The following is a 16,473-nucleotide window of genomic DNA, read 5'->3' as shown; positions in this document are numbered from 1 at the left end:
TAGTACTTTAAAAACTATTTTGAAATTGTCATGGATTTGTAGCTCTCTTAATTGTCTGTAAATGCTAGTGAGCCTAATGATAAAAGTTTGTTTCATGTGGGCTATTGATTTTGCTTTTTGTGCGTTCCTGGGCTCTTTCTCTCCTTTTGTTGTCTGCCTTGAATATATATGCTGCTTCTTGGTAACAAGGAGGACTTGTACAGAAAATGCAAGTGAATTAGTGTAAATCAGCAGTTCCCAAAATCTATGCCAAGGAAATATTGAGGGATTTTTAATCTAATGAAAAAAGGCTTATATTTGGGGAAAACTGATTCAAACAAAGTTTATTTGCTCTAGGACATGACAAGTCTTTGATATATAAACGTGTGTGGGGACACTCCAGCAGGGAATTATAGTATCCCCAGATTTATTTGAATAGAAAACCTAATGTTTAAAAATAACTTGCTGATTAATATTCCATGGAATACACTTTGGGAATTGGTACAAATCCATCCCTATTAGAAAAAGATTCAAAGTATGTGCTCTATTGCATTGCTGTATACGACACTTTTTCTACTTATTTCTAACTAGATTTTATTTTCATGAAAAACTCTGGTTTCAGGTAGATAATAAGTAGCAGGAATAAGTATTGCCTGATTGTCTGTTAAAATGTTTGTTTTGGGAACATGAGGAAAGGAAATTCAGGTTATAAATTACTATTAAGAATCTTCTGTTAGGTTTTTATGAGTAAATATTCCTAAACTAAAATATATTGTTTATAGAGGATTTCTCTATTTTTAAATCGCAGATGTTGGGGATCAGCCAGGTGAGGTAGGTTATTCAGGCTCGCCTGCAGAAGCACCTCCAAGCAAATCTCCATCAATGCCGTCACTAAACCAGACTTGGCCCGAGCTGAATCAGAGCAGTGAGGTTAGCAGAGCTTCCCTTTTCTTTCACTAACATTCACTTTTTTAAGGTAAGAAGTTCCAAGCAGAGTCATTTCAGCATATAGCTCGTTCAGCATTCATGTGTAGTTGAGGGACCATATCAAATGTGACTATGATAGATATTTGTAATTATATGACTGAGGTTTTCAAAGTACTTTTTCATATATACTGTTATTTAGTTTCCACTATTCGTTCCTGCTAAACCCATGTGGGTTAGATGGGGCAGATACATGAACTAAACAGTCAAAAGGGTAAATGTCTTGGACATTTAGCCAGTAAGGGACAAGGGCTGAGATTTGAACATAAGTCCTTTGACGTTCAGTCAGCTAGCACACCTGGTGTGTCACACTGCCTTCTCATTCCTGTAAGCAATGCCTGGGATAATAGATTTGGAATCTTAGCATTGGAAGTGTTATGAGAAGCCACTAAACCAGCTTTCCACATGAAAAAGGTATTTTCTACATTCCAAGCTATTCATGGTAATTTATTTTATTTAATAAAAAGTGGAATGATTTAACCCTATTAAATACAGTGGTTAAAGACCACTTTATATAAAGGCCATGTTATATAAGACCAAGCACAGCGTGCAAAACAGAATTTGAGAACCCTCCCCCCCATTACTTTGGAACTCCATCATATAAAACAATAAAAGTAGGACCACTCTGATTAGAATAAGGGAAGAGGACCTGAGGCCATGCCTCCACAAAGTACAGAGGCCCTTCTGTTAAACCTTAGTGCTCTGTAGATCTCTAATTGAAAACCACTGCTTAGCCTGAGCAGTTTTCTTTGTGAACAAGTTATATATATTTTTTTCTTACAGTTGTTTTGTATCACTTTTAGATAGTGCTACAAATATAAAAGTTTTTTGACTTTCAGGAAGAAACTCTAAGCTTCTGTGCTTTCCATGTCTTTTAAAGCCAGAAAAATACTAGGTTTAAGAGACATTAGTTAATTTTGGACAGTTGAACAACAGAGAAGTAACTGACAGGCTTAAAGTACTAGCTGCTGCTTTATGACATAATCACAAATACCTGCTTCTGTGACATTATAACATATATCCGTTGTGCTGTCAGATATAAAACCATTTATATAAGTGTTTTTCTGGAGGGAAGATTTGAGCCTTGAAAGAATTTACTAGTAGAGAGGCTTTATAGAAAATAGGATCAGTGTTCTTGAAACCACTGGTTTTGCTGCATTTATTCATTTCTGTCATTTTTAAAAAGCAATATCAGATTAAAAGTATTTTTATTGATCTCAGTTCATAAATAAAAGCAACTCTTTCTAAAGCATCTCAATTCAAAAGTCCATCTGCATTCTAAATGAAATCACATGTGATGATTAAAGACTAGGGATGGAAATCCCTTTGAAATCTGATTTAAGCAATTGCATTTTCCCTTCTTAAATATTCCTAGCAAGTTTCATTTTGTAGTATTTGCTAATAAGGATATGAATGTCATAATTTTTTTTCTTTTACCATGTGTGGAAAATCAAAATGTTACCAAAACTAACATTGATTTTTGACACATTTTTATAACATTTATTTTCAAAAATCTACTTAGTGTATGGAATTTATATTTTAATTTTCTACCTCAAAGCACTAATATTCTTTCAGCAAATATTTATTCAGCATCTGTAAATATGGATGAGACACTTTAGGGGGATACCACTAGTAATAATAACACTAATAATAATACGTAACATTTATTGAGCTCTTTTGATGTGCCAGTTCTGTTAAAAAAGCTCTTTACATATATTAAGGCCTTACATCCTTATAAGAATGCTATGACTTAGGCATTATCTCACGTTTCACATGGTGAAACTGGAACACAGAGAGGTTAGATAACTTGCCTAAGGATGTACAGCATAACTAGGATTCCGTAGTCTGGTTCCAGAGCCTGTGCTCTTAACTATTATACTAAAGTTACAAAGATAAGAGTGTTTCTCTGCTCTCCAGGTAGCTTCCATACAGCCTTATGAAATCAAGTAAAATCTCATGCTACCAAATAGTTTAATAAATGTCTTCTTTTTGGAAAAAATATTCTGATTCTAAACTTTTCGCCCCAGTTAGATAACTAGGATTTTAAAAATTCCTTCTGTACCTATGCAACAATAGTTGTTGAAGAATCTAATTATTTTAACAAATATTGGTAAGTCACTTCCCTGAAGTGATGTCCCTTGATAAAAGTGAATTACTATGGATTTTTTTTATTCAGGAAGCACTCTGAATGCGTCAGTATTTCTTAGTGTATCTTAATTTTACAACTTTTAAATTAATCTGTAGAGAAAGCTATTGAATGATTGCATTAGCTATTTTTGTAAATAACTTTTGTAAATGTATTCATTTGCTAATGTTTAATTTCTACGTGTCTTCTCAAATTGAGTATCGCTGTTTTAAATAAGTTGAACTTTGAAGCATAAAAATGTGTACTTTTCTATACTGAATCATAAAAAGAGGATTTTGGTTAATGGGAGTAGGTGTGTCTGTGTGTAAACATTCGTGTGTATATATTGTATGTGTGCTGATGTTTTTCCTTCTTCAGAGTATAATTCTTAATTCTTAATCAAATTTTAATGATAATTTTAATGATTTTGATATAAAAATCCTATACTGTTTATTACTAAGATCTTCAAATGGAATTTACTAAAATTAGTAATTACTTATCTCTCCACCTAATTTGAGGTATGGTATTTCTGTACCTCTTTTAGAAGAGTAATATTTCATATCAAAATACATCCTCTATGTATAACACATATTCAGCTGCTTGATTTGCTCTCATTGTGACTGCATTCTGATTTTTCTAGCATGGGGTTAGAGGCGGGTGCCTGATTGGCAGTTCTGTCTTGTGGTCTGGCATGGCCCTGTTCATAATGCTAATTACAGGGGTTGACTTGCTATATAGATTGACAAACTTATATTATTAATTCCAGAATTCTTTGCATTTTGTCTCAATTATATTTTATTAAATATCTATACATATGTATAAAATATGTGCACGTGCATAATAGTATCATCTTTCAGGGGTTGCAGTGGCAAGTCGCATTGACTTGCTTTGTTTTGACCAAAACTTTGGTACTCAGAATTCATTAGCATCATCAAATCAGTGCATTAACACTTGGATTTTAAAAGAAGGATTTGAAGTTATTCTTTCTCTAGTCAAGACAGACCCCTTTATGTTTTTATTTTGTCATCATTTATATCACTTAGACTCTGTTCCTTTACTGTGTTTTGAGTTGAATTCTGTAAGGCTTTGAATCTCTCCCATAGAGATTGCAATAAATCGTTGCTGTGCATTTGATTGTGAAGCTGCTCACTTTACATTGCAAGGTGACCCAGCATAGGTAATATAAAATGTTTATGGAAAAATAGAACTTATGGAATTTTGTCAGACCTACGAAACACAACTTGCAATGCAACCTCTGAATTACTTTGCTAAATCTTCTCCAGTGATCTTTTACTCCATCTTTCTTATCATGCTGACTTGTCTCTCCTCTGTCTGTTCAGCAGTGGGAGACATTTAGTGAACGCTCTTCAAGCTCACAAACTCTGACCCAATTTGATTCTAACATTGCACCAGCTGATCCTGTAAGTCAATCACTTAGCTTGCTTGTTTGAAATTAATTTTATTAACCCAAATTTTCATTCATTATGGTTTTTAGCTGATATGCATGATTCAGTGGAGTGCTTAGAGGGAAATGGTGGCAGGCTTTTCAATTTTTGTGTGCTTAATGGTGGAAAGAACTTTTTTTTTTTAATCATTCTTTGTATATTCTAGTTCTTTTAGGGAGAAATCTATGTTTTTAAAATCTGGTACATGTGTCTAAAGAAGCATTTTGTGACAATTGATTTAGTTGACCTTGTTTTCATTTGCTAATTGAGTGTATGTTTTATTAAACATATACTGTTTATTTCACTGTAATGAAAGTAAATACTATTTTATTTGTGTGCTTACACATCATGTAATGTGTACTATGTATGTAAATATGCAATGTCATCTTTTATTTTAACAGTGCAGATGGTACAGCTTTGACTTAATTAGTATGTTGAGTTTTGTTACAAGAAAATCAGGTTCAGCAAAACAATACAGTTGTTGGTCAGAGATTCCCATTGTGCAGAGGAGCCTCTGTCTTGTCTTCTTGTGGTTCACTGTGTTGCTTTGAAAATGCTACAAAGTTCACATCCTGATTTAAAAAATAAATTCTGTCCCGGTAGACTGAACTTCATATATGCCCCCACCTGTCCCTCAAGTTATTTGAAAATTTCAAAACCTTAACTATTAATCATTCTTCTTCTCACTATTCACTCCTGCTTTTTCTTTTATTTATTTATTTTTATTCCCATAAAGAGAAGGACATGCTAATAAGCACCTTTCAAAAAAGAAAAGAGGAAGTAAATAGGAAGGGAAGAAGAGTTGTAAAGGTAGGATTTTTAAAAATGAATTCAGTGAAAAGTTATAGAGAAGGTGACACAAGGCATTCTTTTTAGATGTTTCAGACCAAAGACAGCCAGCATTTATTAATTAAATGTAAAAATAGTCTCTTGTAATTTAATATGGATTTGGGAGAAGTGGCATTTCAAGATAATAGTACATCTTCAACATTTTAAATTAGTGGCTCTTTGGTGTGTTTTATAATTTTAAAGACTATATCTATTTGAAATAGAATGCTGTTATATTGAATTCAGACATAATGTATGGAAGTGTTTTAAGTGTCTGTTATAATCTATTCATTACCCAGAGGCCAATTAATATGTAGATTATCTGTTCCTTTGGCCTTCTGTTTTCTTACAACTTTGAGGACATTAATCTTTGTTTTTAGTCTCTGAAAAATGGAAGAGAAATAAAAAGGCAGCACTTAATTTTTGCTGCTTATTAGCAGCAGTAATTAAGGTCTCTTGGGAAATGACGTGCTATAAGCTAAAAGAAAGCTTTACTTTAGCTCTGAGTTTCATTTCTCCATATTATTCTTATCCCCTACTTACAGAGTCAATTTTATTTAAAGTACTTAATAAAAGTACTTTATAGGGAAGGTTGTAGCAGTAGAGACTCTCTTTTATTCTCTAACCCTTAAGAGATATTGAAAGTAACAATTCATGGTATTATGATTTTTGTCAGGCCAGGAAAGAACAGTAAATATAACAATCTAGAACTCAGAGGCAAAATAAATTGACTCATGATTGGCAGGAAATGCAGGGAAATAGTTCACTTAATAACAGCAATGTTCATGTAACTTCTTGGAAATAATATCCAAATTTGTGAATTCCAGCTCTGGTATTTTAAAATTATATGGCACAATAGTTTCTTTTGTTATTTCTAAGTATGGCAGGAGGCTCTAGGAAGAAAATTTTAAATGGTTAATCGACATTTTAAACTTGAATTTAGACCTGTAAATTTGATAAAGTTGGCAGACTTAAATATTTATAATCTGGTACCTAGAAACATCTTTTTTCTGTTATGGTGGCAAACTATAATAGCACTGTAAACTTTCAATTAGTACAACGCCCTGGTCTCAGTGAAGGTCTGAGTTTCTTAACCTTCATTTAATTCTTACCTGACATATTGCCTGTCTACAGAACACAGCCTGTAGCCACAGTCCCAAATGATCCTTTGCAAGGCTTATCTAAATAAGGATTATATGTGAGTAAATAAGGTCCGTTCATATCAGAAGAGACTCACATAGGAGAAAAAGAACACTACAGTTCTGATATGAATTTAACATAACTTACAGTGTCAGAATACTTGATGAAATAATTTTTTAAAAGCCAAAATTTGATAAGCAGACATTTGCTCAATAAAATTTATCTGTGAAGAGCTCCAAACTGCTCCGTAGCACTTAACAGTTACCACACAGTGCAGTGACCTCACACACAAATTGAATAGATGGTTAATTATTAGGCTCCCAGAATTGTTATGAAACTGAGTTTCTCATATCTCATTTCCAGAAACTTGGTTACTTTTGTTGAACTGCTTATCATTTAATAGCTTCTGGTAGAATCTGTTTCTGCTAGGAAATTCTAGACTGATGAGAAGTGCAGTGCACTAGTCTTTGCCGTGATTTGTCTCCGATATTGAGTGCTGTAGAATGTTTGAGCCACTCGGGGTATGGAAAGGGAGTTCGTTTAATCACTGATAATGCCCAGCCAACTCACTTGGTTTGGTGGAGCCGCCTTCCAGATGCCTATGTTATTCTCTAGCAATATCAAGATGTCAAAAAAAAAAAAAAAATCCAGTCTTAAGTAGACCACAGCTTAATCATTATAAATTTGATGATTGTAATATAGCTCATTGTGATAATTATCATATGTAGCCATGAACAAAACTGTGGGCAGAGAACTATGGGCTAACTCAGCCCAGTATGTTTGGGAAAGTTTTCACAGAAGAGGGTAAGTTTGCATGATGAGTTTTGAATGAAACTATGAATTGGCAGAAATGGACAGGGACGTTCCAAGCAGAGAGACTCTCATAAGCAGGAGCAGTTCAGTGCAGTGAGAGTATAGAGCAGACGTGTATGGGGGAGTGGTGGGGAGCTAAAGAATGTGGTTGAGACCGGCTGGGGAGATCTCTGTATGCTAGACCAAGGATCTGAATTTAATCTCATAGACCCTGGGAGCTAACAGGAAGTACCATGATAAGGTGGGGGTAGCGAAGAGGTAGCTGGGGAAGATCATTCAGGCAGCAGTGTGAAGGACTGATGAGGTCAGGAGAGAGTGAGATGGTGAGCACCTGAACTAAGTTAGTGACATGGGAATAGAAAGTAGGCAGGGCTAGTTTCAGACAGACAGGATAAGATTTAAGCCAAGTAGAAAAATACAGATATGTAAGCACAGTACAGTATTCAATAAAGTACTAAATTGTATAAAATCAAGTACCCAAATATATGATACAAATGTGCCATGAGTGTTTAGGAATGGGTTTCCTAAAGGATTTGGGTGATTAGATAGAAGAAAGTGGGCATAGCCTGCCAGTCTTTTTACATTTTTCTCTGTTTTTAAATATGGGGATGCTAATTTGGAGCAGAGAAAGTGTTACTTTGGCATCTTGTGGCTCAGGACTCAGAGATTTATAGGCATTTATGGTTCTTCATTTGGGTGTTGAAATGCCTAAAGTCAAAGCTCTCTATTCTGCTGCACATTAGAGGTGCAAACCAAGCTTCTGATCCACTAGTCTGAGGTTAGGCCTGGTCACCTGTGTAAAGCAACCAGTAGTTATATGACTAAAATATGCAATAGAAAATTGATTTGCTGGTACAGAAACTTAAGCAAATTATTTAGAGAATGAATAGAACATTCATGATTTTCTTTTCTTGGGGTCATTATCGTGACTTCCTTTTATTGTACTGGAAATTATGAAAAGGCTATTTAATATTTCTCTTGTAAATTTTATAAATCTGACTTTATGTACATACACACAGAATATATATTAGATCAATATTATGAGTTAAAGCATCTAATAAGTTTTCCTTTCTTGTTTTTTCTTAGTTTGTTTTGGGTTTGGAATAATCATGAACTATCATGCTTTCTCCTTTAATCTTGCCTTAGAGTGTTAAATTCCGATACTCGGCAGTTATTTCTGCTATTAAAATTGTAAGTTAAGAAAATAGTAGAGTTATTCTTAAAGCCATGTTTTTCATAGCCGTAAACATAACAAACATCATCTTGAGTAAATTGTTCATAGTTTCCTGAGTGTGACTCATTATTATGTGAGAAATCTCAACTTTTATCTATCTATTATGTTCATTTTTTATAACTGTAATTTTAGAGCTGTAGGGGAAACGTTAGCTCAGGTTTATTAGATAGTACATAACCCTGTCCAGAATCTCACTGGTGTGGGGACAGGAAATTACTGTAAATGGATTTATTTGTATAATTGCAATAACAAATCCATTTGTTATAAATGGTTTGAATTTAGAGATTACGATAATAAGCCAAGGAGACCTGTCAAACAGGAGATGGTATGCTAGAACTTAATTTCCTCTAGCAGAGTTGTGATGTTACTCAATAACACCAAACACCACGACAGTGTCCAACTTAAATTGAAAGGTCATTATCTTTAACACTAAATTATAAACTTAAACTCATTACTAGGTATTCGAAATTTAAGGATCTCATGTTCAGTCTTTAGCAGCAGCACATACAAAATATGAGCTGACTTGTTAAGGGGACTGAACTCCTATAGCCGTGTTTTTCAGCTGGTCTGTTGCTATTAAGCCAAATGCTTGATCCCGTTCTGGTTCTCCTCTGGGTGTCTCAGCTCCCAGGGCCAGGCCTGTCTGGCTACCCAGATGCACCTTTCTGTCTTCCTCCCCTTTCGGAGAGGCTGCCATACATTGCCTTATACTCTTTTCAGTCTTTTCAGAAGTTTATTCTACCAGTTCCTTTACTCCTCTGACTAGACTTGCCACTCATGACTTAAGTTGAGGATTATCAGATGTATTATAGTCATGAAAAAGTTTAAGGAAAATATTAATATTAGAGTAGGAGTGTTACTTATCCTAACTCTTAAAAAATGGGTTCCTTTGTGGAAGTTTTATGCATGAATTTTAAACTCATCTATAGAAAGTATGTTTTGTAGAACTAATCTGTAGAAAGTATGTATCATGCCTGCTGTTAAAATATGATGGGCATCTCATTAACTTTCTGTTTTATATATGAAAAAGAAAAGTGTCAAATTTTCTTGAGCAGTTTAGTGAAAATGAATTCAATCCATTAGTCTCTGGATTCTCAGGAAATAGTTCACTTTTAACTTCAAAAGGTTCAGGTTTGCGTAATTTCATCAGATCATTTCACACTTTGCCTTTGAATATTGTCTTGAACTGTATTTTTATAAGATCAGCTTTTTCCTCAAATCTTTAATCACTCAAAGTTAAAATGTACTTTTTATGAAACAAATCAGATTATTAGATGTATATAGTAAACAATATTTTAAAATATAATTCTGAAACTTTTAGTTAAAAGTTTACTTTTCATGCTTGCCTTAGTGTGAATGAGAAACTCTGTCCACCAGTTTTTGAAGTGGTGTTAGTTTTGGTAACCTCATGGCATCTGCTTGGCATTTTTAATGCAAATTCTGTATTTCCTCCCATTTGTCTGTAGGATACTGCTATTGTTCATCCGGTTCCCATTCGAATGACTCCAAGCAAAATCCACATGCAGGAAATGGAACTTAAAAGAACTGGCAGTGGTAAGGAAGCTGTTGATGGGCTGTATTTTAGTTTAGTGGGTTATATTTTAGATTAGCATCAAATACACAAGTAATCATTCTGAGTTCACATTTCTTTTGTTAATTGGTTGTTTTTTAACATAGTTCTTCCTACAATTATGTATGTATTGTGTGTGTATGCGTGTACGTTTTTTAATTTATATTACAGTTTTCAAAAGCAAATTACTGAATTTAATTTATAAAGTTTTAAAATAAAGACGTTTGGAAAATGTGACTTTTCTAATACCCTGTGGGTTTTTATGATCATCGTTGTGAATTTACATTTAAAGTATGTTCGGATTTTAACTGAAAGAGGTGTATATTAAAATGAATTTTGTCTTTGAAATTGTATATTTTGCTTTAACTCTTGGAATTTTCTCCGCATTTTAGATTAAATGTTTTAGGTAGGGTCTCTCAAAGGTAGATTTGTTTTCTATGTAAGTCAACAACATAGATTACTTATTTTACAGTCATTTGTGTGGTGTTTTATTTAACTAATTGCCCTACAGGGATAAAATTAACAAAGTATCAACATGCAGATGGACTTTTTCATTATTAAGTATCTTCTGTTGTGGCAGAAAGCAAAATTCTATATAAACAGGTTTATATTTGTCCTGTTAAAGTATTATTTTGTCTTCTATTTCATGCATTTACTTGCTGCTGCTTTGGAGTATTGAAACAGTGTTATCTTGTGCTCTGAAGTTTATGAATTTATTAATTCAGACACCTATATCTTGTATTTTTACCTATTAATTCTCTCCTAGATCATACTAATCCCACTAGCCCATTGCTTGTGAAAACAGCTGACCTTTCAGAAGAAAATAAGATAAATTCATCAGTGAAATTTGCTTCTGGAAATACTGTAGGTAAGTGAAAGGTAGAACTATAGCTTCCGTTTGAGGGTTATTAACTCTGGATTTAGAGTCTGAATAATTCAAATATATAACCATTTAATATTATCTTCACTGGATAATGCAGAGAATCGCCAGTCCGTTTAAACCCCTACCCTCTGTATGACTAAATGGTTGCCCATTGCCACCGAACCTCCTTCAAGGCAGGCCTTCTGTTTGCCGTCCCTCTCAACTAGCCAGATTTAGTACGCTGGCTCTTCCCTACTAGCCCCTTTCTTTCTCGCTTACAAGAAATTGTGTATATATTCATTCATTCAGCCAATGTTAATGGAATACTATGTGCCAGGCTCTGTTTTAGACCCTGGGGATTCAGCAGTAAACAAAACAAAACAAAAATCTTTGCCCTTATGGAGTTTACATTCTGCAGGGGAGATAAGAAAGAGAAAAAAAAAACCTCGCATATCTTAGGAGATAATTAACACCCTGGATAAAAAAGTTAAGTTGTGAAAGGGGAGAGGGAGTGACATTTTAAATAAGGTGATCAAAGAAGGCCTTAAAAAAGATGACATTGAATTAGAACTTGAAGGAGGCAAGAAATTCAGCTGCTTGAATATCTGAAAGAAGGACGTTTAAGGCACAAGGAACAGCCAATATGAAGCCCTGGCTTAGGGAAGGTGCCTTGTTTACTTCTACTGGGAACAGCAAGCAAACGCCTGAAATAGAACTAGTTAGTAGATTTGGCAGGCAGAAGTAGCAAGTGGGGGAATAGTAACTGAGGAGCAGTGTGAGACTGACTTGTACTGAGATGAAAAGCCATTGAGAAGGTTTTTGAATGGAGAAATGACATAATCTGGCCTTCCTTTTTTAACAGGATCATTCTGGCTGCTGTATTGGTAATAGGCCAGAAGAAGGCAAGAGTTCAAAGAGGGAAAGACCATTTTAGGAAACAGTTATAATAATATAGGCAAGAGGAGATGATGGCTTGGCCTAGGGTAGTAGCTGTAGAAGTGCTGGGAAGTGGTCAGATTCTGGCTAGATTTTGGTAGGAAAAGACCACAGGATTTGCTTACCTGTGCAATACAGGGTGTGAGAGAGAGAGGAGGGGGTCATGGGTGACTCAGGGGGTTTTAGCCAGAGCAACTGGGAATTAATAAAGTCTGTGGTGGGAAACGGTTTGTGGGGGAAAGAGTAGAAGTTCAGTTTTGGACATGTTAAGTTTGAGATTCCTACTAGAATATCTAAATGGAAATATGTTAGTTTTAGCATCATTCTTGTACCAGTGAAGTAAACTTCTCAGTGATTCGACAAGAAAAAGGAAAGGGATACATTTTGAAATGAAACTAAACGAAATAACCAGTCCCTTCAATTTATAATTCTTGAAAGATATGTAGTAGTATTTCTTCAAATTATCCCTAGAGTTTTGATTTTATAACTTCTTTATTGCTTCACAACTCTTAGTCTGCTTCTGGGATTCTCTTCTCCTTCATAAGACTTTGAGGAAATTGAAAATATTTCCTCAGGTGAAAAATTGATACCCTCTGGCTAATTTCATAAATTTTATTATTGTCTAAGCACATTTTATTCCCTTGTCAAATTAAAACTATATATATTAATAATTTTTAAGTTAGCTTTTTTTACTCAAAATATTTCTGATTTATTCTTTAAAAATGAATTTTTTCATTACAAAATTCACTTGCAGAAATGTAATAAACAAAAATAAGAAAATAAAAATTATTTATAATCTCACTATTCTACAAATGACCATGATTAATATTCATTTTCAACCTTAATCTTCATTCTGTGCATGTTATATTCTTATATGAAATAAGTTCTTTTGGGTTTCCCTGCAAAATGTTTCAGAAAAACCTGAACAAACTTTTTGGCCAACCCAATAAATACTGTTTTCTACCCTCCTTCCATGCAATGTATTTTGAGTATTTCTCTGTTATTAAATAGTAACTTTTTTAGATTGTAACTTGTTCTCTGTGCATAGTATTTTGTTGTGTAAATAAGCCATGTTTTATTTCAGTTATATCTAATTTTTTACAGTAATACTGTGACGAAATGTTAACCTGTTAGCCAATCTTTGAATATCTCTGATTTGAAACAATAATTCAATTATATTTGTTTAGGACATATAGAGTAAAAAGTGAAGAAATGATTATTATTAAATAGGATATATCCCATTTATCAGCAGATGGTTACAGTAGTTCAGACTCTTTTACTTCGGATCCAGAACAGATTGGGAACAATGTAACTCATCAAAGGTTAGTCAATAAAAAACATAATTAAAATATCTTGTTATATTTTAATATTTAAAATTATTTAAAAGCAAGTATAAATTAATTTTTCTCTTCAATTCTTCACTTCTCTAAAGGCTATTAGGTTACCTATTGATTTATGTAAAAGGGAAATGATATTGATTCTTTCCAACTTTAATAGGAATACAGAAGGAACTATTATGTCTTCATGGTATTCTGTGGAAGGTTTAAAATGAGCTGATAACTTCTTGGCAGTAGCAGTTTAATACAATCCTTTTTGTAGCTCAGCAGTGAGAGTCTGTTTAAGTAAGAAATGTGCAGATTTCCTTTTTATAGCCTTATAGGCAAGTACCAAAAGAATTTGGTGTTTTTAAAGTGTCGTCTGGAAGCACAGCCCAGTGTTGGGCTACCTACCCACCCTGAAGATCTGCATTATATATAATATCTCAGGCACAAACAAAAAAGTGTGGGGCCTTCCAGACGGGTGACATTCAGCCGGCCAGTCGGGGCGACAGACTTTCTGTCCTAGAACCACGGCCCAGTTTGTCCATAACCTCGTGCAGAAGGCCCCGGCGCTGGTCAACGCCGCTGTGACTTACTTGAAGCCTCGATTGGCCATGTTTTGGCACTATACCATGGTTGAGCTGGTTCCTCCAACCCCTGCTGAGATCCCTACAGCTCTTCAGAGCTTGAAAAAAATTATCAATAGTGCTCAAACCAGTAGCTTCAAACAGCTTACAGTTAAGGAAGCTCTTCTGAATGGTTTGGTGGCCACTGAGGTGTGGATGTGGTTTTATGTTGGCGAGATCATAGGCAAGCGTGGCATCATTGGCTATGATGTTTGAAGACCAATCATGTTAAGTTGGGTTGTCTTTTGCTTTAATACATTAATACAGCTCTAAATGCATGTCTTTGCTTAACCTGTAATTGGAAAAGATATATATGAACATACCAACCTGGTACATGTATATGTGAGGATAACATTTTATTTCGAAGGCTTGAAATAAATGATGTTTCAGCTTTATTTCTAGAGAAGTTGGGGGAAACGCTTTGAGAAAAGAACTTGCTCCAGTAGGATAAATAATAGTACCATGTGCCAAACATGATGTAGTTAAATCACGTAGTATAAAGAATACAATTTGGACTTTTTTTCTTTGCTAAAATCGGAGAAAGACCCTTTTGACAACACCTGTGCCTGTAAATGTAGGGGTACTTTTTGTCAACTTGAATATAGCCTCCCCAAAAGAGAACAGCAAGGTGCTATTCTCTGTATCTTTGTAACATCTTTAACACTGAGACAGAGTGAATGAGAGCAGTGACCTATATTTTTAATCTAATTTTGATATGTGTTATATTATTAATCTGTCCAGTTTTTTTGTTTTTGTTTGTTTTTTTAAGGGCCTATCTTTGCAAAAATAAAATACCCTAGAGATATTTAACAAGGCTATAATTTAGTATTGTCCATGAGTCTAAGTAGTACATTATGTCCTGAAATAAATATAAGTGATTGGTATCAAAAAAAAAAAAAAAACTGTGGGCTAGGGTGAGGGTGCTAAGGGATCTGTCTGCAAAGGCTTCACTGTCCACTCAAAACTGTGCAGAGGAGAGAAGCATCTTTCTCCCCTGCCTTTCATACATCGTAAGACCCTTTTGCCACAAACCTGGAGGATATATGGAGAGACTGGTAATAATATAGAGAATCTCCAAAGAGCTCACGCAGTCAAAAGACTGCTTTTCCATGTACCTTAGAGTTCTCCGTCACTTTGGATTTTAGTCTACTTTTTATTCCTATTAGTGAGGATCGGATTGCTAAAGTCCATGAGACTCTTTTCAGAATATAGAAGACTTTGGTGGCCAATAAGTGAATCTTGAGAAGGGGGTTGAGCATGAATATAATCATCTCTAAAAGGAGATGGCCTGTGATAACACAGGAAGGGGCACCTCACATAATCAAGTCAGATTCTGCCTCAGTTTACCAAACTTTAAGGTGGAAACTAACTATATCTGAAAGTAGAGTTTCTCTTTTTTGAAAATAGTTTCTCAGACTAATACTACCTTTAACCGAATGGGAAAACATTATACTAGGTTAGAAGTCTTCCTTGAATTCATGTTAATAACTGTCTTTTTAAATTTTTTGAAATTTTTGTTGAATGTATCATTATACTTTATAAAGATTATTTGCTATATTAAGTAACTACTTGTTGAATGCACATCATAAACAGTATTCTTTATTCATTGTAGTACTTATCTACCCTCTGGAGAAAATGTGACACCAATAAGATCCTTTGCTGCTTAGCTGAGTTTGAATGCTTAAAAAGAAAAAAGAAAAGCTCCAATATCAGTAGCATGACCAATTGTAATGGGGCGAATTTTGCAGGTCTCATTCAGGAACGTCGCCTGATAACGCTGCACCACCACCTCCCCCTCCAAGGCCTCAGCCCTCTCATTCTAGATCATCATCTTTAGATATGAATCGGACCTTCTCAGTCACCACAGGTAGGGGTTAGAGAACAATAATATATATTATATTAAATATATTAAAGATACACAATATTTTATTTTATTTTCCCTTATTTTTTGATATTTTGAATGGAAAATTTTTGAATTGAAAAAGTATCAGATGAGAGGGAATTTTTTTTTCATAATGATTATCTAAAATGTGAGTTCAGATGATAAAAATGGGAACCTGAGAGATGCCACAAAAAGAGACTTTTAAAAGAGCAATGTGGAGATATCAAGGAGGGAAAGCCAATAGGTTTTAGATTATGATAATAAAGGAGAGAGAAGAGTCATAACTTACTCAGAGGTTTCAATTTTTATATGACTGGTCGCATTGTTATTACGTTGGTCGAAATAAAAAGTTAGGACGGAGGGTGATGATGTTCTGTTTTTGATATTATGAGTTTGGAATGATGAGAAAAAAAGAGAAATAACAGGCCATTGGACCTGTGGGCTAAGAAAGATTGATGTATTATTTGAGAACCATTTTCATAGAAGTGATGGACTGGTGTTAAATGAAAAGAGAAAATTTGAAAGTCTTCATATTTGATAGCTAAAGAGTACTCAGAAATATGGTAAGAAAACCAAGAATGTATCGTGTTACGGGAACAAGAAGGAGCAAGACAAGAGTGCCTCATGCAGTAGAGCAAGAGAAATGAGGTCTGCAAAGAGGCCATGAGATTTGACCACATTTAGACAGTTTTACAAGATATGTATGGCTTGCAGTACTGTATGTTGGTAT

The 16,473-nt window shown here is 34.4% G+C and overlaps 2 protein-coding genes across 13 annotated transcripts in view; both read left to right on the top strand.

Annotated features, from left to right (window-relative positions):
* The window catches only part of REPS1 (RALBP1 associated Eps domain containing 1), a 78,195-nt gene that overhangs the window by 53,653 nt on the left and 8,069 nt on the right, over positions 1-16,473 (top strand). For 5 of the 12 annotated variants that reach the window (XM_057739798.1, XM_057739797.1, XM_057739795.1 and 2 more), the window contains 6 exons: positions 788-909; positions 4,429-4,509; positions 10,015-10,102; positions 10,885-10,986; positions 13,166-13,238; positions 15,610-15,728. In XM_057739798.1, the coding sequence (XP_057595781.1) occupies positions 788-909; positions 4,429-4,509; positions 10,015-10,102; positions 10,885-10,986; positions 13,166-13,238; positions 15,610-15,728 (585 nt within the window). The remainder of the gene's footprint in view (positions 1-787; positions 910-4,428; positions 4,510-10,014; positions 10,103-10,884; positions 10,987-13,165; positions 13,239-15,609; positions 15,729-16,473) is intronic. The other 7 variants (XM_057739799.1, XM_057739794.1, XM_057739792.1 and 4 more) reach the window with 3 other exon arrangements.
* On the top strand, positions 13,546-15,032 carry LOC130855490 (ATP synthase subunit g, mitochondrial-like). Its single transcript, XM_057739209.1, has 2 exons — positions 13,546-13,576; positions 13,728-15,032. Exons 1-2 carry the CDS (start codon positions 13,546-13,548, stop codon positions 14,075-14,077), a joined length of 381 nt encoding a protein of 126 aa, XP_057595192.1. The 3' UTR covers positions 14,078-15,032.

This window comes from Hippopotamus amphibius, chromosome 6, assembly GCF_030028045.1.
Source record: "Hippopotamus amphibius kiboko isolate mHipAmp2 chromosome 6, mHipAmp2.hap2, whole genome shotgun sequence".
Classification (NCBI taxonomy): Eukaryota; Metazoa; Chordata; class Mammalia; order Artiodactyla; family Hippopotamidae; genus Hippopotamus; species Hippopotamus amphibius.
Note: the sequence above shows the minus strand (reverse complement) of the source record. Positions and strands in the feature narration are given on the sequence as shown.

Coding starts and splice junctions, on each gene's coding strand:
- LOC130855490 (XM_057739209.1), top strand. CDS start 13,546: ATGTGCAGATTTCCTTTTTATAGCCTTATAG. Junction 13,577..13,727: donor TCCTTTTTATAGCCTTATAG/GCAAGTACCAAA, acceptor GGTGACATTCAG/CCGGCCAGTCGGGGCGACAG.